General features: G+C 44.0%; 1 protein-coding gene across 3 annotated transcripts in view; it reads left to right on the plus strand.

Moving 5' to 3' along the window:
* LOC118792744 (G patch domain-containing protein 2-like) overlaps window positions 1–26,322 on the plus strand; it is a 39,554-nt gene extending 13,232 nt beyond the window's left edge. For 2 of the 3 annotated variants that reach the window (XM_036550656.1, XM_036550657.1), the window contains exons 6-10: window positions 13,466–13,533; window positions 14,190–14,229; window positions 14,925–14,989; window positions 19,268–19,356; window positions 25,738–26,322. In XM_036550656.1, coding sequence (XP_036406549.1) covers window positions 13,466–13,533; window positions 14,190–14,229; window positions 14,925–14,989; window positions 19,268–19,356; window positions 25,738–25,907 — 432 coding nt within the window. In that variant the 3' untranslated portion in view covers window positions 25,908–26,322. The remainder of the gene's footprint in view (window positions 1–13,465; window positions 13,534–14,189; window positions 14,230–14,924; window positions 14,990–19,267; window positions 19,357–25,737) is intronic. The other variant, XM_036550659.1, reaches the window with a different exon arrangement.
* Window positions 26,323–27,056: the final 734 nt, after the last annotated feature.

Genomic DNA, 27,056 nt, shown 5'->3' on the forward strand with positions numbered 1-27,056 from the left:
ACATTTAGGAACAGTCTGTCTCAGAGCTGTTTATATCAGACAATAGTAGTGTGTGCATGTGTGTGTTTGCCATTTCACATCTCCCGAAATTGGTTTTGTTTGTGATTTATTGATGGGCATTCACATGTCTCTGAATCAGATGCACCTTCCAGTGAAGGACGAATAAAATTACTCACACCGAGGTAGGGACTGTCTCGTGTGATGGACTTAAAGTATTAGCGATAGTGAGAGTAATAAAAAAATGGATCATAGCACCTTTGTGTTCTAGCCTGCATTGTCTTGCACCTTTTTATCTGTGTGTCTCACCTCATCCAGCTCTAGTGTCATTTATCCTGGTATGTACGGGGGGGTGGGGGAATGTTCAAAAACGCCTATAAAACTTCCTTTGGTGCTCTTCCCTTGCGGTATCTCATTATGATTTCTGGAGGTCTGGTGCACAGCACTGGGATGTGGGGCTAGAGAGTTCACTTCTTTCTTTACTTGGTTGCAAATGTGGCACTCCTATAACCTGACTAAAATACAAACAACTAACAAACAGTTATTACTCCAATAATAATTGCGCACATGCTGTTAGAAGCTCTACAGACACTGTAAATTGGGAGTTCTCCATCAGCCTTCATGCTGTAACAGTGAATCAGAATGTAGTGCTCATGATAAGCATAGTTACTGAGATGTGACATGTGACTTAGTATTTGATACATTAGCTTTAGATCACGTGGACCAGTTCACCATCAACCAGCTGGAAGCACTGAGATAATACTCTTGTAACTTGTGGGTTTGCAATCTACTCCAAACTCAAAGCTAATGTAACACTGTGTAACAGTGCTGAAGAGATTTTGCATATTTAAGTAATTCAATGTGCTTTTTCTTTCTTCAGATTTTACATGAAATGTAAATATAGTGCAAAATTATATGCAAATACCAAATGTCTGTTGAATTAACTAGCTAAACAGCCAATATGTAGCCACTGCTGCAGTTTTTTAGCTTTCCGTTCCTGCTTTAGAGTTGCTATTAGAGACTTAAAAATGGGAAAATGCTCCCAAAAAGAATCTCCTGAAATGTTCAGAATGTTCCTGTGTTCCTGTGCAGGTTTTGTCAGGGTTATCTACCTGGTAATCAAAAAGCAAAAGCCATATGACTGCTATGATAAGCAATGACCACTGTGCTGTTTAAACCATGAACCTGCTGCTTTTTTTTTCCTCTTCAAAGAGAAACGCATTTGAGAAAGTGCAGCAGCATTGGAGCAAATGCCCTCTCATGACACTTCTGCACTTGTGAATGACATGGGCGGGTGTGATCAAAAAGCCACCTCAGTGTGACATTTTATCCCTGCCAGTTAACACAGTGTCACAATCAAGGTTGCTTTTCTTAAGAGGTGGGTTTCCATTGTACGCCCCCACTTGCATCTCCCTCTAACACAGACATGTACACACACACACACACACACACACACACACACACATACACAGAGCACAGTGCAGTGGCCCCGGCTGCTTCACACTGCGTCCTCCGCCCTAATCCCTTTCCCTCTCTCACTGTCAATACCCATCTAATTCTACTTTAACCACAGTAATTGGCTGATGGAGTAGCAGCTATAGATTTGCTTTCCTGATGACGCCTTGACTTTTTTTGTGTGTGTGTTTTTTTTTTTTTCCTCGCAGTAATGCTAATAGAATTCCAAATCCGTGCCTCTGTGATCATGTCATGAGTAGGTCAACAGTCATGTCAAGGTCCTATCGGAAACCTCGCAGCCGATGTCTCCTTTTAGACTAACCGTCTTTTTTTTCCCCCCTCTTTCTTTCTTCTCGTGAGCAATTGCGAGCAATTCGTTCAAGTTAAGGCCTTCATTCCATTATTAGAGAATTAATTTAATGCCGGGATATTCGGTTCTCCATGTGAGTGATTTTGGCCGGCCGTTATTGGATGTGTTCCTGCCTGCAGTGAAGGATTATAAATGTGATCTCCATACCAATGGCTGTTTTTGTAGGACTCATCAGACTGTGGCTCCGAGACACACCTTTGAGTAAAAGTGTTCGGCGTCCTTGTCAAACATCAGCTTTGTTATTTAAATTTAGCACATAAAAGAGGCAAAGCAGGGCTGGATGGTAGTGTTTTGAGGTCTCCGTAACTCCCCGAAAAGGGCTGTGATTTCTCAAATTTCAGACAACTCCGCGCAGAATCGGTGGGCGGGACGGGGGAAGCGAAAGGTGTGTTTTTTTTGCACCCGTTTCTGTGTGAAGCGACACTTGCCAATCCTTTCTCCACAGGGAGCCTGCTTCCTATGCATCCCTCAGGAGTGATGCGGGGCCGCACAGGTACAGTGGCTTTGGGTAACAGCGGGAGCCGCGGTGCGTTTGTGCCCACCGGACCGCAGCCCACCGCAGTTCGCTTTTTTAAACATTTATTTATTCATTATCTCGTCTTAGCCTGACTTTCGGAGCGGTTGCTCATTAGACGGCCCGAGTAGGGATTTCACTCCTCGCGCTCATTAATGTGGGAGAGAGGCGTGTCCCCGCGACCTCCTAGCAGTGATGGAGTACCACGGGATACCCTGCGGACTGGAGGGGTAAATGGAAGTCATTTTCGTAAAATCTTCAATAATTAAAATGCCCCAGTGTTTTTTGCGATTTATTTAGTGTCACGTCGGCAGGCAGGGCTCTGGCCTGAGACGCCGTGCTTTTTCTCCACAGAGCCCTGGGATGGGGATGGGGAAGAGGAGGAGGAGGAGGAGGAGGCAGAGAACATAATCAGAGGGGTGAAGAGGTAAATTAGATTGTCATGCTAATTTGGCGTCAGGTGACGGCGGCTGAATGCATAAGGGAACGCCGGAGCGGATGGTCGGAACCCGACCCAGCTAAAACGGGCCGACCTTGCCGCGGACGCGCCCAGGGCTGGCAGCCCGCGGCCCCCGCAGCTCTAAAAGATCGGCGTGCTAGAGGTCAGCAAATTAAGCCGGTAAATCTCAGCACCTCTCCGTGGCTTCGGAGTCGCCGGCACCGTGGAGAATAGCAACCGAACCACTTTTACCCCTCACATTGGCTGTTTAGGGTCATTTCCCTTAATTTGAGCTCAATTATTCATACACGCTAGCGCAAGTTCTTAATTTATTATTTCATGTCATGTGTGAAGCTGTCGCATCTTGCGCTGTAGCACTTTGCAAAAAAAATAAAGATCACAGGTAAATCTGCACACAGTTTAAAGGGGGCATGCTGCACTTATATGGGCGGTAGGTCAAGAAATGGTATTCGTAATAGGACATAAGGTGAGCAATTTACTCATTTATTTGATCAGAAGGCACACATTATTTGTTTTGTTTTTTGTTTTTTAATTTCAGCCTTGAAATTTGAAAAAAAGATCTTGCCAAGGATCTTTCTTTAAGTGTAAGGGAAAAATAAGTCACTCCCCACAGCAAAAAATAGACATCTTAAACACATCTTAGGTTTATACTGTGTTTTATTGATCTATTTATTTTTTTATTCTTTCTCCCAGATGCTAACTGCTGTGATATGTGCTGAATAATTATTCACACCCAGCCTCATTCATTTCCTCAGGTCAGATCAAAAGATGGTTATCGCGGGTCATCCATTCTCACAGATAAAGGTGACCTTCCCTTTTTCATTCAGCGAGTGTTTTAATGGCTGTTAAAAAGTCTAATGGTTCTGAGGGGACCCTCTTTTAAAAGGAACCTTTTGTTCACCTATTCATTACGTTTTGCATGCACCCTCTAATGTTGACGTGGGTGTCCTTCTCGTGACCATTATTATTTTATTGCTTGAAAGGCAACTTTCTGTACTCCGCGGCGCTAATGTGTAGCATGAGCGGAAAAGGTGGAAGGCTCGTTTAGCAAGCAAGTCAATGACTGCTGGGGTAGGTTTTCATCTGAGAAGCACAAAGGGGGGTGTGGAGAGCGATAAGACATTTATTGGAGAAGGACGCTAGGCTATGGGAGTGATTGTGGTATACAGTAACTTCACTCGATAAGGTAATGATTAACGTTAGCCAACAGAAAACAACGGCTTTGTTATATTTTTGGAGCTTCTGAAAACCGTAGTTCACATAAATACGTTTTTGGTCATGGTGGAATATTCTGAATATTAATATTTATTTCGTAAATATTTGAGTACAAGCTCACGCTCATGTTTGTTCCCATCTGCCATGTTTTCTATCATCTGTCAAGTCCGTAAACTTGAGGCCCCAGAGTTAGTGTTGTGAAACCTAGGGAAAGTGTTTGGCTGGACAAGCATTTTATCAACCACTGTTTTTAGCCACATTGACTTTGTGAATGCCTGGTATGTCCAAGTAAACCCTTCCAGTGGGTTCATTCCAGATACTCCAGAAAACTTCAAGCTTCTATTTTGAGCTCTACTTATATATACAAGCAAAATTATAATTGCAAGGTAAATCACTAATACTGTATTCAGAGAACTGTAAGACCGCGCAGCTTGCTGTGATATTAAATCCCACACAAATCTATTCCAAGACATTAACTCGGTTTAAATGAGTGCTATTGATGTGCGTTAGAATTCGTGTATCGGAATGAAATGGGGCCTTTTTCATGGTCGCGATTGGAGGCTGCCTGTTGCAGCGCTGTGGCACGGCTGATTAGGATAGCCTCTCAGTCCTGTGGAGGCTTATCTACGACGCTCCCCCTGTATAGTGCGCGCCATGCGCTTTGATGTGCTGTGCACAGTGTCCTTCCCCTTCGCATGACACGTCACACAGTTCCCGATTAGGACTTAACTTTGAGCAAAGAATTTAAGCAAGTGCGAGGGTTTTGTTTTTTTTTTTTTTTTAATCTTGATGCAGTATTGTGGAATTTTATTAATGTCTGAAGTCACAATGTTGTAGAAGCATCAGGAAGGCCTGTGCGAGTATGTCACACAAAATGAAGGACAGTGCACCTCATGTTTGCATTTAACCTGAGTGTGGGATACTTAAGTCTTTTTAAGAACTCTGTACAGTAATACTTGTAGCGCCTTTGATGCACTTTTCTCCCTTTAAACAGAGGAGGTGTATTGAATTAGTTCATTGTTTTCAAATTAGGTGATGTAACTGTAAGCAGACTTGTCTGGTAATGCATGGTATTCTGTGAGATAAGTGCATTTCTGAGAGCCCTGAGGGGCTAGTCATAGGCCTTATATGCATCCTGGATGCTTGTCCTACATCTGTATCACTACAAAGGTGCTGGTTAGAGAACAATATTGTTAGTCTTCCACCCCGCAGCCATGAGCCGATCACGTTAAAACCCACGACATCGTGCTGGATGAAAAAATAAAAGCAGCCGCACTAGTCGTGAGACAAACAGCATTAAATGAGAAAATGCACCGTGAATTGCAGATGAGGCTGAGTTAATTTGTTGCTACGGCGGCGTTACCCCACTGTTAAATAACGCCGTATTTATCTAGCCGGTGGAGAAGGTGTCTTAGCTATTCCCCTCTTCCATCTGGGCTAATTGGTCTGAGGGAGAGCACTGATTATGTGTTTGTGTTTGCTTTTCCCTGCCCCCCCCCCTTTCTGCCTGTGTGTACCTTCAACAGGGAAGAGGAAGGATGTTCACCAAGCCTTAGCCGGCACATTTTCTGTTAACAGCTGGTAGAAGTGTGTGCACTACGTAAAACAACTTAACAGACTTAAGTTAGATTAGTAAGTAAGCCTTTCCTGGCAACTTTAGTGTATTAGCAACCCAGCAATGCCAGGTTGTGGAGAAATAATGCATATGTGAGTGAAAAGGATAATCCAAGACATGAGTAAAGCATGTTTGTGTTTTAAATACGAGGCTCTGGGTGTATCGGTGTTGTTCATTGATTTGAACATGAAGATTGCCTCTGTTGAAACATGTGGATTGTTGACTGATTGTTGGTAGAGTTACCGCCTTGTTAGTGGCCGGTGTCCCCGTGCGCTATGTTACGCCAGCCGTATCGTCGGTCGCGGCGGCTCGCGGGGTCGGGCGGAGCAGGGTCGCGACCCCCCCTGCTGACCCCTCCCCCCTCGCCTCGCGAGCGGATAAGAGTCGGCAGCCGCGGCCGCGGACACCGTCCGCCGCCTCGCGGAAGGGCCCGGTGATGAATTGCGAATGGCAGGCCGCCCAGCGCCACAACAATAAACTCAAATAAATCTGGAGTGCGTAATAATGGCAGGAGCAGGGGGGGGAAGAGTGGCAGCTGTAACAAGGCCTGCCGTTGTCGCCCACTCTGCCACGGCTTTTGATATTCATCATTATCTGGCAGGCCGGCGCGAGAGGAGCTGGAGGAGCGGGCCCAGAGAAGGATGAGCCGGCTGCACCGGAGCATCCAGCCGGTCCCATCTGGCACTGTGTAAATGGGCTTTTTTTTCCCCCTCCCCCCCGACTGTTCTCCTGACTCGAGCTGTCTGTCACTCTGGACAGGTATCGGGTCCCTCCTCGCTGCGGGACAACCGGGAGCAGCCAGTGTATATTAAAGCTCTGACATTCACCATTATGTCATCCATACACCACTTATCTGTTAGGCCGAGGGGGCGGGTGTTTTAAACTAAAAGCTTTGTGACATTTACATCTATCACATTGGTCCTGAGTAACAGACCTCAGTGTTACATAGCTGTTCCATTTGTGCTCCTCTGAAGTGTTGCTGTCTTGCTTGTGGTGTCCTTTTTATCGTGAACATGTTAGCTTGTAGTAGTGACAAGTGAAATGCAAAGAGGATCTCCTACATTAGACATCTGCTTGCTCGGTTAAAATGTTTAACTGGTTGTGTGAACCACGGAAAGCAAGGTTTGAATACTTGTCACACGTGACCTTAAAGTCTTTGATGTGGACCCTACGTATCCCCTGTCTTTTTTTGGGCACTGCTCCATAATAAATCTCTGTGTCCCCTGGTGCCTTGCCCACGCAGTTTGGTCGCGGCTCGGCCTTGGAGGAGCGTTCCCCTCGGCACGCGCCGTCCCCCCTCGGAGCGCCCGCTCAGAGCCCCCCGACGGCTGCATAAACAGGGACGTCAAGAGCGCCACATCTCTCCGGCTGAAATTTGGGCAATTTGTTTCCACACAGTAAGAGCTGTTCGCAGCCTATTCTTGGAGGCCCCTTGGTGGCCCTGCCATACGTTTTGACATAATTTATGGTGGCACTCTAACATATGGACTTTTCATCATTGTCTGGCTGAAATTCTCTCTTGGATTTAGCTTTTTTTCCCCCCTCCCTCTCCAGCCCCTAACACCTTTTGTTCTTTTCTTCTCCCTCTCTTTCTGCTTTGTACTGCTGTCAGAGGTGTATTGTTTGCTGAGCCAACTACACCGCTGACACTCTTGTCCTGGATTCTCTCTGACATACTGTAGGGAGAAACATATATTAAAATGTTAATTAAGTTTTGGCTTTTCGTTCTGTCGACATAATCGCTGTGAAAATAAATAGGCAAATGACGAGAGGAAAAAATCCTATACACGCACATCCACAGAAATCATAATATCAGCTCTTCTGAATAATGTATAATGATTACGAATGTCTGTGTTGCCAGAATGTCATCCTTTTAGATACAGATGTCATCATTACCATCAGATATCATTGCTCAAAATAACAAATGTGTTTTTCTCTGTTTAGAATCATTTCAGTGCTTTGTAAAACCTACACTATGCAACTATTGCTTTAGATGGTTGAAGAAGAATCGTTTTTTGATCATATCTAGATTTAGTTTTGTGTTTTACTTTATGGGTATTATAAGCAGCGGGTTCCCTCCTGTCGTCTTTTAGCCTCTTGAGTCTACAATGCATTGCTCACATCGAGCGTTTCAGTCGCTCTACTGAAGGCGTGATTGGCATAGCTATGTCCATTTTTTTTACTGTACAGGGTTTAGGGTCGCTTATTAACAAGGCAGTCTACAGCTTCCTCTCTCCCAGCCGCTCGCCCTGTGGGCAGTACAGCGTTTTGTGCGTAGCCAAAGGCTCAGATGAGACCTACGCTCCAGTAATGTGTCCGCTCAGATTGCTAACGCTCACCCGCCTGATGCATGAAAGCAAGCTTTGATGGTAACGAGTGCAGAGTTTAATTAAGGGCCCGGCTTAGCAACGCGCTCGCTGAATTCCTCCCTCTGCTGGAGTGACTCGGACATGCGTGGGCCAGGAGCCAGTTAACTGGATTAGTGCCAGCCATTATTTATTGACCGTAATTAAAAGGTTCATTTATTTGTCGAGTTTAGTCTTAAATGGCAATTTCTGCCTTTTCAATTGATCATGGGATGCTTTGGGTGTTTTATGATGTACACTTCCATGTTGTCTGTTTGCATCCTCATATATGTGTTTTGTATTTTTTTTTTTGTTTTGTTTTCATTTTAGTTGTTGCTGATTTTTAAATTCCTTACGAGCGCTTAGTTTAAGCATTTTCGTCTCCTGAGACGACAGCCTAAAATAAGATCTGAACATTTACTGGACTCAAAATTAGGCCAGACATCTTAACAGAGGAGCGTTTTGTTAAGCCAATGAGATTATGGCCGGCTTTAGCGTTTGTAAACAACCCCACTGTAATGTCTGGCGGCTATTGTGTAGCTGTCAGTCCCCAGCATGGAGGCCCTTTCCATAGCAATTACTACAAATGCTCCCTAAGCACATAAAGACTCTAATCATTAAGATTTTTATTACCGCCTGCTCATACCGCGCTGCAAATTGCCTTGTTTTAAATTTACTAGGCGTTGCTTGAAAAATTCTATAAAGATCAAACGAACTGATTACAGTGTTGACCTTTGCATTAGCTCATCTAAATTTAAATTTGAGTGTTTGATTTGGGCAAATAAGTCCATTCATCACGGGGGCCCGCGACCGAGAGGATCGTTCGTGGCCCGAGGACGAGCGCGGCGACCAAATTTATTTACCGAGCAGGGGAATAGGGCTGTTGCAGGATGAAGGTGGATGAAAGTTTGACCTGCCGCTGCTGAAAAACCCATGGCAGCGCTTGTCCCTAAAAACGCGCCATTCGGCCTCCTCATTGTGGTAGGATAAGGACAGAACCGTGTACGAATGGGGCAGTATTGTGTCTCGGGCCCTCAAAGTTTAAAGAGTGGATTTTTCTTCTTTTCACTAGCTGCTACCTTAAAACTGACAAGAAGTCGTTAAAATCTAACAACAAAAAAAGGTAAAAGCAAATCACACCCATTTGGTCTAAAAAAAAAAAAAAACCTTATCAAATTAAAAAGTACTTGGGGTTTTCTTTCATAAATCAGTTACGTCTTTGTCAGGCAGTCGCTTGCTCAGAATCTTCCGCTGGCACAGTACACTGTGGGAATTGTAGTGTTTAAAATAGCTGTTGGTGAATGTGTCCTCCTCCTCTCTCCAGCACTCCCCTGCACAATTGCAGGCACAGAGGTGCAGTCACAGAGGTGCTGCCCCTGCACCTGCATTAGATCAGGGTGAAAACACGAGCTCCAGAGTGCAGAGGGAGAAGTTTCAGTGATGTATGAGGGAGAGAGAACAAAAAGTAGAGTAGCATATTCTAGCCTGGAAAGCAAACTATGTATTGTGGGTTTGTTATTTGCTTTAAATATCTGTTTTTGTATCTTTGATCGTACCATTTTCATTTTTTTTGCCTGACTTATGTGCCCCCCCCCCCCCCCTTTATTTATTTTGTGTACTTTTAGTTTACTTTGGGCAGTGTTGTTAATTTTGTAGGTCTAGGAATGCGGCTGTTTTTATTAGTTGTAGCGCGGGCAGAGGACTGTGGGAAAAGCCATGTTCTGTATTAAGAAGTCTTCCCTTCCGTCTAGATGCTGCTGATCGAGGCAGTTGCTGCCCTAGAACCCATCATTTCAGCGGGAGCACTTTTGAAATGATGAGGCATCTCTTTTAACCTCCTCTAAAAATGGATATCAAATCAAACTGTAGCCTAATGTAACAAACTATTCCAGCATTTTTTTTTAAGCTGTTAAAGGTTTGTTTTAGCACACTGATTCTCAATCCTGCTCCTGGGGCCTCCCTGCTCCGCATATTTTCCATTTTTCCATGCTCTACCTACCTGACTGAACTCATCAGTGGCACTTTTGATTAGCTGAGCACACCTCATTTAATCAAGCAGTGAGGATAGGTAGAAGATATGCAGGAGTAGGATTGAGAAACACTGTTTTAGCAGATTCTTGGGAATTTTATTAATTGGTTAATTGGCTGTCTGTATCATCCTGTGCCATGTTTCAGCTCAGTACATTACCATTACAGTGCTATGTTCACCTGTCATGCTTGCAGCGATGTGCACGATTCCAAATCACTGTAATCACTGTAATTCAAACAGTAATTGCACACAGACCGCAGGCACACTTCCCAGAAGCACGTTCACATGTAAAAAGAAAAAGAAAACGTAAAAAGCTGAACCTAATAGGTGCATTGCACTTACATAGTGCCTTTAAGGACATCTCAGGGCTTTGCGGTGAAGGCAGGGATGACTCACCTCGTCACCCCGTGAGACGCGGGTCCAGGCGGCAGGATCGAAAATAAGCCTTTCCCCCCCATCCCTGCCCCGGCCGCCCACGCACAGTCGCAGACCCGGCGGATGACGGCGGCGGCTTCCGCGGCTCTCTGTCCCCCTTCCCGCAGCTCCCCGTCTCCCTCTCGGAAAAGCACGGCTCCCGCTCAGGACCCCGCGCGCGCATGGTGGTGCCACGGAGGCATTGATCACATTGCCCTTGGTTAGCCAGTAGAGGCCACTCACTGCATGCTGTACGGCAGACCGAGAGCAGAGAGGCACGGATTCAGTTTCATGCCAGAAAATTCACCGGACTGATGAGTAATGTGGAGGGGAAGACACGATCCACCTTCATCGAGATGATCTCTTACACAGAGAACCTTAAAAGAAAGGATCGCAATAAAATATTCATACTTGAGTATACGGTAAACATTTTTATTTTTTTATTTTTTTAAACACGGCTGTGAGAAATACATGCTTCGGGCAGCGTAATTTGTCATGGTTTCTGATAATAAGGTTTCGCTTGCCCAGTTTAACCACTGAGAATTTATCTGAAGATATTAGATCCTGCTTATTGGCCATTTGTTACTGATCTCCTCCGCCGCATTCCAGGAGAGGCAGGGAAAGATAATCATCCATCATGCAGTTGTAAAAGATGATACATGATTTATCTCTGAAAAAGGAACTGCGCTCGGAACTAATGATCAGCTGGTGATAAATATGAAACTTATGGATCGCAGGGAAGGCCTCTCTAGTAAACAGAGATGTCATCCGTACAGGGTTGCCATGCTTAGATACTGTTCCTCCGATAAAAGAAAGGCTTTAAATCCTTTCATTAGAACTGCGAATAGAGAGATGGTGACAGAGGGGAATCATGACATTTTAATCTGGAGGTTAAACTTTGTGTTTGGCTTTTAAGAAGGAAAAATAGGATCCAAATCAATATTACATACTCCTTTTAGACTGCAAGAAATGTTTGGGATAATTAATACGTACCTCACTTGAGATCGCTATTACTACTTGATTATTATTGAATTTTTGCACATTAAGTCACTGATTCTTCCATTATTCAGTTATTGACTCTGTTATGAAGTGAATGTATTTTCTGAAGTGAATTGGATGAATCAGAGAGCACGTCTTTAACGCGAGCTTTTGTGGGGCATTATCTCGGCTTACTTTGCATGCTCAGTGTAATTGTTCTGTAAAGGAAGGGACCCGGTATTGAACATTTGTTCAGATGCACCGTCCTGTTCATTTGTGTGCAGAAGAATATTTCACCTAGGCCATAATTTGGAATAAAACATTCATTTTGTGGAAGTTTATATTCCTTCCCTGCTCTCTTATTCAGAATGAAGTTTGGTTTTAACCTCAAAAGCAAATAAAAATTGCATTATTATTGTTATGATCTGCACTAAACTGTAGTCATCAGTGCTGGTATTAAGCAAAGATTTGCCTTGTTTTGGTTAGCGTTACCCTTCATCTGTTGTTTTTGTGAATCCGGCAGCTAGTTATTATTCCTCACCCATTAACAGCATGGCACTGAATTCTTCTTTACAACTGGATGATGCCACTGTATACTGTGCCTTCCACACAGCCACTTTCCCTGCCTCTCACTTCTCTCTTTCTCATTTTTCCTTTCACAAATGCGGCTGCAGGTGTAGACAGTTGCACTGTGGAAGACAGCCCTTGTCTCAGTGTTTATTTTCAGTAGGCGGTGTAAAAGGTGTATTAGATTAATATGGTGTGGAGAGGGCTGTGGTGGCTGAAGGAGAGAGGTGTCCTGCCCGCACCGGAGGGTGTGATCTGAGCGGGAGCGTGGGGTCCAGCGGTGGCTAATGTGATCACGGACCTCCGCTGTGGATTACTGCCCTTCAGCACACTGCCGATTCTCCCAGTTTAACCATACATATACACACACACACACACACACACACACACACACACACACACACACACACACACACACACACACACACACACACACACACAAATTCCCATGCAGAACTTCACCATGCGACAGTAGAGATTTGAGCTTCCTCACAAAACCTGAATGCTAGTAAAAATTTTTTGTGCTTTCTTTAGCGTTTTTTTGCAACAAATTTTTTCGTCTGCAATTCATCCAAGTGTATTTCTGAAGGCTGCTCGCTATGCCAAAAGCAAAGACTCGTGGCTGTGAAGTGAATGGTGAAATGAGCACTATGTCAGCCCCCAGGATGAAACCGTTGCATGGTGCCAAATTTTCTGCAGATGCTGTGCTTATATTTTGGGTGTTGTTTTGCGCCGTCGGGTTTTGCTGGTTGTCAGTGGTAACAAACGAATGGCCAGCAACCTGGCGGAGAGTGCCTGTCATCTTTGAAGCCAAGCTTTGCATTATGACAAAATATAGCTACCCAAGTTCTCTTTTTAGGGTTCTTACTGCAAGCGTGTGAACAGTAGTTTATCCAATTTAAATGCATTCTCATGGTAGTATATGTGAGGAAACCAACAGGAAAATCTTTGTGTCAAAAAAAAAAATTGATGTGGACAGATACATGGCAAAAATGGTCCCATGGATATACCATTTCTGACTTTATCTTCTTTCCAGGGAACAACACATTGTATTTTTCAGTTTAAAACCAACAAAAAGTACTTCTAACAAAATATTATGTTCATGCTATGTACGGCAGTAATTGTTTGTCCATTAATGATGCAACTTGAATGTAATTTTGAGTAAACTGCACACATGTGTGGTGATGTTCTGTATGCAAATCAAATGAAATATCACCCCCTTCCCTTAGAAACAAACTAATAAACAAATTAAAAATTGTGACAATAAATAAAAAACTGTTATACTGCAGTGCTTTGTACTGTGAGAAGCTGCAGTGGTTCAGTCGCGCTGACCGCTCCCGGGCCGCTTCATCACCGGCGTGCGTGCTCTCTGGGCCCGGCGCGCCGGTGATAGCCCCTCATACATCAGCGGCCTCCCCTCAGCCCGGGCTTTTTCTCCTCTCCGTTCCCCCTCCGTCCATTTATCCCCGTCTCTCTCTCTCTCTCCTTCTCCCTCTGCCCCTCCAGAGCAGCTCTCCCGGGCCCGGCTGTAACGAGAGGCTGGCCAGGCTCTCCCAGGATGCCCACCATCACGAGTGAGTAGCGTTTACCGCGGCCGCCCCGCGCGACGTCTCCGCCGATTTACCCAGGAGCGGGCCTGTCTTTACCCCGGCCGCCTGATAGCGACAGACGCTCCATTCAGATATAACAGAGAGGAGGTGACCTGCGGAAAACCCCTCGTCTGAGTGCGGCACCGTGTCTTTCAGTCAGAGTGCGAGTTCAGATGGGCAATGAGAGCGGGACAGCATGGCGGTGACAGAGGAAACGACGAGCTGTGTTGCTTTAATCTGCCTGCGTCCAAAAATCATCTAGCCATTGTGTGTGTAAATGAATGTAAGGCTTGACATACTGCTGGCTCAAACTAAACCCCATGTACTGTACTGTAGCGCTGGAGGACTGCTGCTGGATCACCACAGTCTAGCACTGACACTAGCACCAAACAAAACCCAATTACTCTCTGGCCAGTCATCTTAGCCCAGCATGAAAATAGGCCTTCAGTCATGTGGTATAGGAGAAGACATTTACATGGCAGGTTTGCCACGAATGAACACTGACAGATTTTACTGAGCAGCAACATGTAGAAGTTAATAGCTGTCCATACACCAGAGGGTTATGTTGAAGAAAGTGGTGTGTAAGTCATATTAGGAAAATATGGGTCACTGTTGAGACTGTCTTTATGTGTCCTCCACAGCCCATGGTTTAATCCAGGGACCAGGAGAGAACATGGACAGGTAAGATGACCTTTTTTCCTTGGCTCACACTCACACTTCTTAGCATTGTTTTCAGTTACAACTCTCACACATTGAGAATTCAGCATCCAGGTTAATTCTGCATCCTGTCAAGTTGAAACTTGTATCATTGTTACTTGGCTCTTAGCGGGCATCTCTTGGGTTACATTTGCAAAAACGTCAGTGGACGATTGTGAGGGGAGAAAACAAAAATCACTCTGTGAAATGGCTAAGAGCTGTAATTGAGATGTTCTGTGTAGTGTATGTGTGGAATAAATGGAAGATTCGCAGCTGTTTTTACACTTAGTATGTAGCATCCAACAAATGACCGCAGAAGAACGAAGACATTTCAAGGTTCGCCCTATTGTCATAAGTAAACAGAAAGTAAATGGTAATGAAATTTCTGCCAAATTTTCTTATTCCTCGTAAACTTATATACTATTCCTTATATACTTATAACTTTGCATATTAGTGTAAATTTGTACAGTGTAAAATTACAGCAGCGGAGATGGCGGGGAGCACTTTCTGAGCCTAATTACGTCCACCGTTGACACGGCGATAAAAGCGCGCCTGCAAAGCGCGTCCTGAGGCGGAGGCCGGCGAGCGGAGGCTGTGAGTCGAGTCTCGCCGCGGCGGTACGGACGGCCGTGCTTACCGTGCGTGCGCGCGTCTCTCCCTCTCTCTCTCCCTCTCTGTAGCTACTGTGGGACACGCGAACAGACAGAGGCCATCGCAGGAACTGCTCATTAAAAACCGCCAGCAGGTAAGGACAGCCCGTCTACCCCGCTTCCCTGTCATCCTCTGTGAGGCGTACTCTCTTTACATTTATGTTTGGGCCTCTTTGTCGCGGTTTCACGTTGAAACGAGCAAAAAGTTTGACTCAACAAAAAAAAAAAAAAAGTTTTCCCCCCGTAGAATAATAACGACCTTGTCAGGGTGACAAGGGCTCCTGTTATCGACAACACAAGCGCTTCTGTGCCTGCTTTCGTGCGAGGTTGTGAGGAACGACTTCTGGTTGTCGGTGAATCGTTTCGCTCGTGTTTTAAACGGGAAGTTCACTCTTTCTGCTATAATTATATGTATGAATGGTGCTTTTCAAATAAATATGTATTAAAATTTGAAGGAAAGAATGAACTGGTTGCAAATATTAGAACTAACCAGCTGTTACTCAGGTGTCAGGTTTAGACTGTGCACAAGCCGTGTTGAACTTGAACTTTGTACTCTGCTTAATTCCATTACGGTTCCTCATTTTAAAGCACAACACAATGCACAGATAGTGATAGGATGGTCAGAATGCCTGTTTCTAGGACTAGCTCATCTCTAGTTACAAATGACTGTGACATAACATAAAGACGTGACGAATGGAATTACAAACTTTTTTTTGTTTGGTCTTCAAAAGACAGTAAGACGGTCACAGACTCCCCCAGTTGTGTATCTCCTTTCCTGGCCTTTCTGAATCACCCACAGCGCGGACTCATTTTAGGTTGGATATGAACAGCACCTTAAAGTGTCCCTCAGCAAGTAGCACTCAGAATTACTGTCCGAGCAGGAACTCTGAAACATTGCAGGCCGGGCGCACAAGATGGATATTGGCAGCGTGCGGCCGGCAGCCCCAGAAGTGAGATCCCACATTGATTTCATTATTCACCCTGATGAAATACAGCTGCTATTCTTTGCCTTTTTCCCCCCTCCTCTTCTGTGAGAAACATACTCTTGCTGATTGAATTAAATATAGAGCCGCAGACAGCAGCTCCGCTGGTGAAAATGACCAGCGGGCATTGGTAAAACCAGTGGAGCAGGTCCTCCTTAAAATATCCTTCACAAGCCAATTGAATTGTGAATTACAAACACCGCCGCTCTGAAACAGAGACAGGAAGAAACTACACTTTATTAAATGCCTCAGATTTATGTCTTTTTAATGGTAGTTCACTTAAAGGGATTTAGACTTGCATACAATACAAATAAAAATTCTTGATTTGTCTTACTGAGTTTATATAAGCATAGTTCCTTGTTTTTAATGTTGATTAGACTTTGTTAGGGCTGGTGTATTTTGTAGTCGATCCCTGTTTTGTTGTATTGACAGTCAAAGATTGTTGGAATGTCTCAGAACTTACTACCAAAAAAAAACCAAAAACATGCTGCTGTGTAACAGAAGACCTTTTCAGATGCGTACAGGGTTTGCAGTTATAGACAGTACAGTACCTATGAAATGCAGTTCTTCCTTTAGCCTGAAGGGGGTATAGATTAAACGGGTTTCTCAGAGCAACCCAGCAAGGTGACAGTCTGAGGCAGGCTCAGCCTCTCATAACCCCATTTGCCAGGTTTAATCATTCAGACTGAGAGCAACTAGAGTTTTGCCTCAACACCTAGTTTTGTGATCATTTCAGTTCAGGGTCATAGGAGTTGAGGCCAAACTCCAGTTGCACTTATTCGGAATGATTAAGTATGGAAAATCCATGTTCTTGGGACGCATGAATGGGTTCGTACTTTTGTATTGTTAAAAAGCAGCGCGCTGTGCAGTTTTTAGGACAGCAGTTTAAGGACGCTAAGAATGACATTTGTTCTAGGATTCCACAGTGCTTTACTAAGTAACACGCCTCCCTCACCACCGATATGAAATATCTACCTGGAACCGTGCAGAGCAGCCATTTCGCACCAGAATGCTCACCTCAAATTAGTTGTGGTGTGGGGGAAGAAAACTTAACGAGCCAACAAGACGGAGGGATGATTAGATGGCCTAATTGGGGAATTTGGGCAGGACACTGGGGTTAACACCTCTGTTCTTGGCAGGGTGTGATTTTTTAAAGGCCATTCAATGTTTAATGAGTCCGAATCTCTGTTTAATTTCTCTTCCAAAAGATGCCAAAAGGAAGATGTCCGACTTTTGCTGTATTTATTTATTTATTTATTCTTTCAATACAGCAAAAATAGACTATTTTAACATCCATTACAAGCAATTTAACGCTGAGCAGTACAGTTTACCAATATTTTTTCGCTATTGTGGTAGAAAGAAGAAAAGACATTTTAAAGCTTGATGTTTTTAGCAAAAGCTCACATCCTTAATACACACCCTCCAGCTATGCCTACCTGGAGTATTATCAGATGTATTTAGAGGGGTTGTTTATAAAGAAGAGTACATATTTCACATCCAGTACTTATCAAATAAGTACTGAAGGTATAAGACCTTATGAATAAACTGTATTATAATCTAAACAAAGAGAGATGTCATAGGTTAGCATGGTGCTCTTTTTTGCTACCCTGTATGACCACAGACCTGACCTCTGCTTGCTCAAGACACGACAGAGATGAACTGTCACACCAAGAAATGTCAGATTTCCTCCAGTGGTTTCTCTAGCCATCTGATACACTGAGCCACTGCAGAGTACTCTTTCTGTTTATTAATTTTTTTTGTTTTGGAGAGGGCTGGTGTAAGTTCATTTATTTACATAATAAGTGCAAGATATGTTTGGGATATAGTTTATTATTCAGTTTTATAACAGTTTTATATCAGTTTTAGTAACATTTCAAGCTTGTTATTTAGTGGTAATTAAATGTTTTCTTCATCTATGAGATTTTGCTCAAAGCGAATAATCTCACATTGCCCAGATCAACCGCACCAAAAAAAAGGAAAAAAAAAAAACAGGGGCAGCGTGAGGAAAGGTAAGCCAAATGCATATTTCACAGTGATTATGTAGTCACTTAGCTTCCCAACCCCGCCGAAGCCCTGGCTCGCTGTGCACTTGCAGTTACCCTGTGGCTTGTAATGGCTTGTGACAGGGGGGGTCTTGGCCGGACCGCGCGTGATCGCACCAGGCCCAGGCGCGGGGAGATCCGGTCCCTCCTCCCCCCCGCCCCTCGCCCCCCGCCCCCGCCGCGGTGACACCGCCAGGGCCGCGGCTCCGCGGCACAGCTGATGTCCTGTCCGGCCCCATCCTCGTCTCCTTGACGCTGAGCGCTCCTGCCAAACGCCGGGAACCGTAGTCACATCTGTTCGTCTCGGCGGTCCCTGGCCGTGGCTGCAGGGGCCCCCGCGCGTTGCCAGGGGGCGGCCGCGAGTGGCTCCCGCTCGCTGACAGGCCGCCGCGCTCAAAGAGCCGTCCCCACCGACCGTGGGACCCGGTACCTGTTCTCTCTCATTCGGTGTTACTGCAGTTTCCATCGCTCACTCTGCCGCCTGTCAACACTGCATCAAATGCCAAGTTTCCGGGCACTGCGGTCTTGGCTGCTGTTATTCATTCTTTTTTTTATTATTATTATTTGATGTGATGTATTTTATGTCTACAGACTATTTATACACCTCTGGCTTGTAGCAAGAGACTAATATAGTGAAAGAGTGAATAAGCAGGGAGACTGCCAATGCTGGGGGTTTTTTTGTGCTCCGTATGGATTTTAAGTCATGTATTGCTGACCTATCGTCCAAATTAGAGCAGTGGTTGGCAGTATTTTTTACCCCCTTTACACCTAGAGAACCATGCAGAGCCAAGACCTACTCTTCTACACAATATTTATACACAATATCCAAAAATATGAATATAAAAAAAATTGTACCCAGACACCTAAGTAGGATTAAAAAAAATCTAAATCTCTTAAATCTTCTATATATATATATATATATATATATATATATATAAAATACACACACAAAATGCAAGCTGGGACCCAGGTTTGATCTTAGCGATGTCATTGTCATAAAACAATAAGTACAATAGACTGATTGAGACATATTTTCAATGGTTACTTTATTTAAAAAGAAAAAAAAGGTTTTATAAAAGTTGATACTGTGATACGTGTATAATGGTGATATTTTTGGTGCAATTGCCATACTGTGAAAATCTTAGTGTTTCACTTCTAGGTTGGACGCAGCACTTTTCAGCAAAGAATCAGGTTTTTATATAAGAAGGTTCCATGATTGTTATTTTTCCCCGATATTCAGTGACCGACCTGCTTGATCGTCTCAGATGCCGTGGTGCTGTTTGTTCCATATCTCTTGCCTGTTCATTTCTTCATTTCTCTCTTCCTCCTGTTGTGGTTGACGTTGCAGACAGACGAGCGTTCACCTGGGTTCCCTCTGCACAGGGGACATCAAGAGGAGACGCAAGGCAGCACCTGTGGGGGGGCCCAGCACAACAGGTAAATTTATCACCTCTGTCTCCCGCGCCACACCCCTCCCCCCTCCACCTCCCAGTGCCTCTGAGGAGCCGGATAGTTTTTGAGTTTCTATTAGGCATATCGCATGGTTGAGGGCCCCCAGAGATTGGTTACATTTTGTTCCAATGGCATTAGCGCTCTTCATATGGCCCATCAGCTGCTGCCTGGCCTCCATCTTGATCTATGATTTCTCCATTGCTCCTCTGTAAATCACACAAAGGATTTCCCCCCTCTGCGCCTCTCGTTAAACCTACGCAGCTCAGGAAATCAGAGGAACTGGAAATCAGAAAACTGTAGACCTGGATTGACTTTTTGGTCACCTCTGCTTTCCTTTTGTATTATTTTTCATTTCATATTTCATAATCCTTAGGAATTATTTCTTGTTTATTGCTATTAGTATGAGAAGTGGAAGTGGTAGTGGTAATACTAATTGGTTGGAGATTTAGGTAAAAAGTAGCTCCTTGCGACCAAGCAGCGACTCCCTCCATGTCTCCCCTAGGTGTTGTGCTGGGAAAGCTCTCTAATTACGAATGCAACTGCTGTTGACCATAAACAATTCTCCTCAAACCGAGCTTCCATTTGTGTGTCCCCGTCACTAAATGCAAATCAGCGAGGCGCTCAAGTGTAACGCCTTTCAAACCCCGTCGCCGGTCCGCCCTTAATTCCCAGTCAGCATCCGAGGCAGCGGACTTTGCGGCCTTCATGAATGGCTGTATTATTTCTCAAATCAACGTTTTCACTCATGCATTCACCCCGCGTGACATAAATATCTCCGCTTTGAAAAAGGAAGTGCTTTCTTTTAAAAGGCTTATCTTGCATGCATGATACCTGTTTGATACGGTATGTTCAAAATACGAAAGTTCTGTGCTTCCGTATTATTTGGAGGGTGTATTGGCTACCATATGATCAAACAGATAAAAAAAAATCCCTGCTCGTTATCCACCAGTTCATACATGGCTCCGACCCAAGCATCTCGTTCATTTATTTTACACTGTTACTGAGCTCATGATTACACTTGATAATTTTTACTACTTTGCTACTTTAACTACTTTTTCTTCATATAAATTGACACAACACAGGAACCTGTGGATTTAATTTTGTTCTAAATAGGTGAATACCTAATCTATCAATTTTATATTTGGTATTATTTAACCAATATTTCAGTGTCAAGAATCTTTGAGAAGGTTGCATCTATTTGCTTTCACTGGGATCACTGAATTTTGTGAATATTAGTATGATCAGTTTTCATTCATTCACACAGTCTTGTATACTAAAACACTGTAACCTAGGAGCTCCATAATATTTGAAAGAATCCAATAAATAGTGTAAAACATGTGACTCATTCGAACAAAATAATTATGTATCCCCTCCCTTTCTATAGCAGTTAATGCAATGGTATAACCACTGTAGGATCCAATTGACTAAAGACGCTGTCAGGCTTTCAGCTGGCAGACAGTAGATTCTCTTTGCTTGAGCCAATTACACAAGTGAATTACCTTTAGTGGGAACCTGGGACTGGATTTGAAGGAATGGAAAGGCTAAAGCTGTTAGCAAGGGAAGGGCTTGATGAAGTTAGCAGGTCAGGCTTAATGTCACAGCTACTACGTCAACAGCAAGAAGAGCACTGGTGGGAAACAAATCTTACCAGGAAAAGAGTTTAAAGGAGGCTCAGTAACACCAGAGGTAATGCAAGATTTTGCAGAGTCCTTACATCATCAGCATCCTGTGTTAGCATGGAGCTCTTCCAGTTTTGGACTGTGGGAGGGTTGGGGGGAACTGATGCCTCTTTTCTTTGCATTCATACGTTGTTCGTATGTGTAAGGATAGTCTGTTCATGAAGTATAGTAATGGCTCAAGAACAAAAAATAATGCAACCCACACATTTTACACAGGTGCTTGTATATGCAGACATTTAGTTTATTTTCTAAGCTGTCGAACTAGCTAGCTAAAAACTGACATAAGGTGTTTTGGATATGAGGTTTTTGATGAAAGGTTGCTTGATTCAGTCCTCCATAACTTCTAGTTTGTCTGTTAGCCAGACCATTGTTGGTGTGCAGGTCTTTAGTGCTTTGTGCTAAACCTTGGTTAGCCAGTTACTCGTGTTAGCGCCTCCACAGCACACTGTCTAATGGCAAGACAAGAGAGGGGCCTCCTTTGCACCTCAGGTGAAGTCCCATTGCAAAGTTATATGTAATAAATGTGTGCAACCTGTTTCATTTCCAGGTGATCAAAAACGATTTTGTAACAAGAGACTTGATTTGTAAGCTTTTATCTGCAAGTTGTCCAGATATGTAAGAGGTAGAAGGAGGCCCAGTTCTGGATATGAAAGCAAATCAGAACCACCTCTTCATAATACTGTCTAGTGCAATGTTTACAACATCAAGTCATTGTTTTTGGCTTTCCTGTGTTTATATATATATATATATATATATTATTTGTTAATTTAATAAATTAAAAAACTTCCATTGGAGCACACTGTGGTTCTCTGGGTCTCCCAGAATGCCACACTCAGAGGTTTTATTTTCTGGATGTTACTGAGAATTATTATTTTTTTTCTTCAAGAGGAAGCAACTAATCATTGTTCCCTGCACTGACAGGAACATGATACAGCATGTTACTGCCAGAGGCTCAGATCCTAAGCTCCTAATTAGCCTTGCTGTGCCAGTTCCTGTTTGGTGTGTGGCTGTGTCTGTCTGAGGATGTGTGAGGAGGGCAGTGTTTACTTGCATTTTTTTAAATTAATTTTTTATTATTCAATATTATGAGTCTGAGGGTTGTAGAAAATAGCCTATATGATAGTGTACTGTAAGAAATGAAAAGGTAACCCTTCAAAATTAGGGCCATATCACATTGCAGTTAAGCTGAAGGTGGGCCTGTAGTTTTGCAGATTTTTTTTGTAAAAATCCAGTGATTTGTTTTTGTAGCAGAACTCATGAGTTTTGCTTGATGGGGACAAATATTTTTTTTCTTAAATGATGAGCATTCGCACAGCAATATGTGGCGCTAGGAAGCTAGGATGATAAAGGTGGTTGTCAGCCTTCATGCACAGACCCGGAGAATCTATCAGCCCTGTAATGTACACTTGATATGACTGGCCAGCATTGTGCCTTTTCACTTGTATCCTTCTCCTAGCAATGATTATGCTGCATGACAGTACTGTAGTTTCATTTTATTTCTTAGGGTGCAAAACACTTTTAGTGTATTTAACTCTTCAGCATATGTATTGATCTGATTTTATCAAATGGTTTAACCCCATCAAATGAAGGGCAATCATCTACAATTTTAATCATTTACAAAATAGGCTATATCAGCTTCAAAGCTCTAATCTTAAATATATGCAAAAAATTACATGCAGACCAAAGTGTAACACAGATTTGGTTACCATGAGTAGCAAAATTATGTAGCATTTTTAAATAGTTGTATTAAAATATAGTTTTGATTATTTCATCTTGAAAAACCCATATAAGATATTTTTCTGTATGAAAACACAAAACAAGTTTTTATTTTCTTAAAATATTGCGTGGTGTTCCTTATCCCCGTGCCTCTTTTCATAAATTGAGCAGTATTATAGAAATCTCTCCCTTCAGCTGTTGTTCATCGTGGTTATTAAGCAGATTTTTAGACTTGAGCAGTCGTGCACTTCTGACCCAGCTACAGCTCTTTAAGGGATGCCGTTACAATCCTGCAAATATCAGGCCAAAATCTGGCGTGCTAATGACAAAGGTCACCCTTTCAAAAGACACACGGAGGTGAAGGCCTCATTTTAATAAGAAATGAAACCTCTGTGTTTGTGAATGTATTAAATATCAGTACAGTCCAAGATGCATATGAAATTAATAAGTGTGTTTGCATTAATAGCAAATGGGTTACTTGACTAGCAGGATCCTGTAATTCAGTTCTTCAAACTAGACCAGTAATAGGCTCCATTCACGCTGAGGCCGTGGTTATTTTAGGCCAGGACTGTATGAAAGTGAGGCTTAAAATGCTTGGCTGTAACACACAGAGTCTTATATGACTGTGTGATTGAGGTCATTGGCACACTTTCCATCAAAGATGAAGCAACGGATAGATGTCAGCAACATAATCGAGGGTACTTTGCTTGTTGGTTAGCTCATTAATCAGCTATAGTCTGTGGTATAGTATAGTTTTTCATTTAATGTGTTTGCCAAGGATAGACAGCTTTGATAATTTGGTTACCCATTTTATATGATACATCCCCAGTGGACCTTTATCTAGTTAGCTACATAGCTATCTATGATCACCTTTAATCAGTCTGCCCCGGGTACTATGAGCAAACTTGATTTTTCTTATCACTCACTAAACTACTACAGTATCTCTAGTATCTACAGCCTATTGAACAGATAGGTTTGTACAATATAGCTTGCTAACTAGCTTGTTAGTGGAAAACAAAATCTTAATCATTGCAGTTGTATTGGAAAAATTGGATTTTAGCTATACTGACTAGCTGGCTAATAACATAACATACAGCAGCAAACCTTTCCTGTTGATTTAGGTTTCATCAAAGATGAAATTTTGTGCCTTTCTAAAAATATACTCGAACTACACTGATGGTCTGATGGTCCTTTCCTCCCCATGCCTTGTCTGTGTGTTGTCTAGCGCTTAAGCATTCTCTCTGGGGCACTTAAATGCAAGTCCCTCTCATCTACGCAAGCCTGGCATCCAGCCCCAGGGCTGTATGGTGTTCCTGGTGTAGTTTAGGGCAACTTAACAATTGCATGAGGGAGGCATGTCTAATGGACAAACAGTCAGGTATAGGAAATATGTAATGGTCATCATTATTTTTTCACCTTTATTTTAATGTTTTAACACTTGTTCTACGAATTAATCAGAGCTTATTGTTAAATGAGTGAGTTATTCTGTTAATTTAAGCATAGCAAGGGGAATTTTGGGTGAGCAGTAATACAGACGTGTCTCACCTTAGGCCTGATGGCCTGTGTGTGATCATCAGTGTGGTGCCTGCACCAACCACAAACCAAAGGCCAAAAGCCACGAGCTACCTTCGCGCCTGACGATTATTTTCATGGCGTGAGCTTCCCAGGAATACTTGGATACGTTTAGAAATATGTCCGTTGATCCAGCTTAATCCCCCCTGACCGACATCGAACCTGAACCTGTGCGATTAGGCCGGCGCCCTTAGAGAATTGCCTGAACAAGGTCGTTCTCAAACAGCCGGTGCTGTTTGTGTTGGACCCCCATGCTGCGCTAACTGAAGAATACGAGATTCGCAACGTGGGCCTCTGCTCGCTGGCGTAACCTCTCTGGAGACCTTTGAGGTTTACGGGAAGGGCGCTGAGAGATGAAGGGGCTGCTGAACTTTTCCTGTGGCCACAGAACTCTCTGAAATAGAGCAGGGCAAGGAGACAACAGAGCATCACATTCTCTGGGCGCGTTTATTGGGCTTGGTGTTACGCTGTTTTGGAACGGAATTAAGACACTGCAATGCAGTTTGGACTGCACCTGATCTCGCCAGGGGCAAATGATGATTTCACTCTACTCTTGATTTCAGTGCTGAAACAATGAAGGGTCTCTTTACTGGATTCAACTGGGTATTATGTAAGCAGAGCAACATAAAATAGCATTAGACACCTCAATTGCATTTAAGGGTTGTAGGTGCACTGTTTATAAGTCCCTTGACTGTTAATACCTCAGTATCCTTTTTTTTTTTTTTAAGAAAGCAGGAGCAGTGGTGTGTTTCACAATTCTCAGGAACCCTCCATTTCAAGGAAACGGTTATACAAGCCTTTGAAAGCCCATCTGTCAGAGAAATAATTAGCCAATTTCCGCACTGTTTCCGAGAGCATTACCCCGGATCGCACCCTTGCTCCGCTCATCATTCTGCGCAGGCTGGGAACCGCGGTAGACGACTGGCGGGGCGGAAGACAAGGGGGTGGGAGCTCGTCTCGCTGACCCCTGTCTGTAATCCTCTGCCCCTAAACGGCTTAACCTCTTTCACTATCTGAACCTGGCGGGACGCTAGACGATTCTCTAAAAACGTAACGTGTCACTGCCCGCGGTTGTCTGGGGAGTTTCTCTGTATTCCTCATCTCAGATCTCACCTCCTCTGGGCCTGCGACGAGACCCAAATAAGCCGTTTACCTATTCAATACGCATCCGAGGTGCTTTGGAGCTGAGGAATCCTGAAGCCCTGGCACTAGCGCCGTCTCCTGACGTGAGGTCACAGCATGACGAGGGAGGCTGCACTCAGAACCCATTAGCTGCATTAAAAGAATTACTGTGCTTTAGAGTTTTAATTGAGATAATCCTCTCTTTTTTTTCCTCTCCTGGCTCCGTCCCTGCCTCGGCCTCACCGTCTCTCTGTTTCTCTGTCTCCCTGGGCGGCAGGGCTGGTGGGTGAGAACGCGCTGCCCATCCCGGAGAGCAACATGGGGAACCGCATGCTGCAGGGCATGGGCTGGACTCCCGGCATGGGCCTGGGGCCTGAGGGCAAAGGCATCACCGAGCCCATCCGGGCCCTGCAGAGGCCCAAAGGAGCCGGCCTGGGCTTCAACTGAGGACCCTGGGGCTTCAGGGCCGACAGACACGCGCCGCCGGTCAGCGGGCCCGGGGCAGCCGGGAGCCGGGAGGCAGGGGGTGAGGGGGAAACCTGGACGAGAGACACCGAGCTGACCCCGTGACCCCGCGCTCTCCCAGACCCCCCCGCCCACAAGCGGCAAGGCTGACCCGCGGATTCAAATCCAGGATCACGAAACGCATCAAGACACGGAAAAGACAGTACATGGATTCCTGAGCTGCTTCATGTCTTAAAACCCCCTGGCGAGAAACGAAAGGAAGCATCACGCATTACCTTGTTGAAGCTCAGCGCACGCTACCCGTCTTGTTATGGTTGAAATGATCAAATACACAATGTGTAAAAAAAAATGATAAGCCCACAGGTTTAATAATTAATATTTCCCGATGAGGGCATTCTCCCCCCCCCCCCCCCCCCCCCCCCTACAATTGTAGCAATTTTGGGAAAGATTAATTATCTCTTTAAATAGCTAAAAGTGACTTACCTCTTGTTTTATTTAGTCTTACACTATTATTTGAAATAATTTAGTGTATATTGTCCTAGATTGCAAAAGCATTCTTCAGCTGACTCGCTACTGAGTAACAATTACTTTTAAACATGTTTTTACTGTCTTTTACTTACTTGGTGCAACACTTTGGAAATATCTTAACCTGGGGTCGGAATGTAAGCCTAGGCGAATTTTCTGTGTGTATTCTGAATGGTGTTACTGCTTAGAGAATCCTTTAAACTGATGTGATTTCCTGTCTGTCCTACTTTTGACTACACTGGGCACCGTAAGAACTGTGACCTTCCCACTCTGTTATCCAAGACTTCACAGAAGTGACATCCATAGAGTAACCGCGTAATGAGGAGTGATTCCGTACGTTTAACGTGGCGGTAATTTAATTTGTCCGAGCTCCGATCGAAACAACGACGACGACGACAACAAAAAGCAGAGCGGAAAAGAGAGGCTCTGTTTTTTTTTTTTTTTTGGACGTCGGAGCCATTCTGCGGTGCCCGGGGCGCGGAGCCTCACGTTAAAGTTTCCTGTCACTTCCAGTCTCCGTTATCAGGCCGGCCATATGGCGAGCTCGCGGAGGTGCGTCTGCGCTTTACCTACTGTCTCAACAATTTAATCTCCCCGTTTTAATCA

Source organism: Megalops cyprinoides, chromosome 17 (genome assembly GCF_013368585.1).
Source record: "Megalops cyprinoides isolate fMegCyp1 chromosome 17, fMegCyp1.pri, whole genome shotgun sequence".
In the NCBI taxonomy this organism is placed as follows: Eukaryota; Metazoa; Chordata; class Actinopteri; order Elopiformes; family Megalopidae; genus Megalops; species Megalops cyprinoides.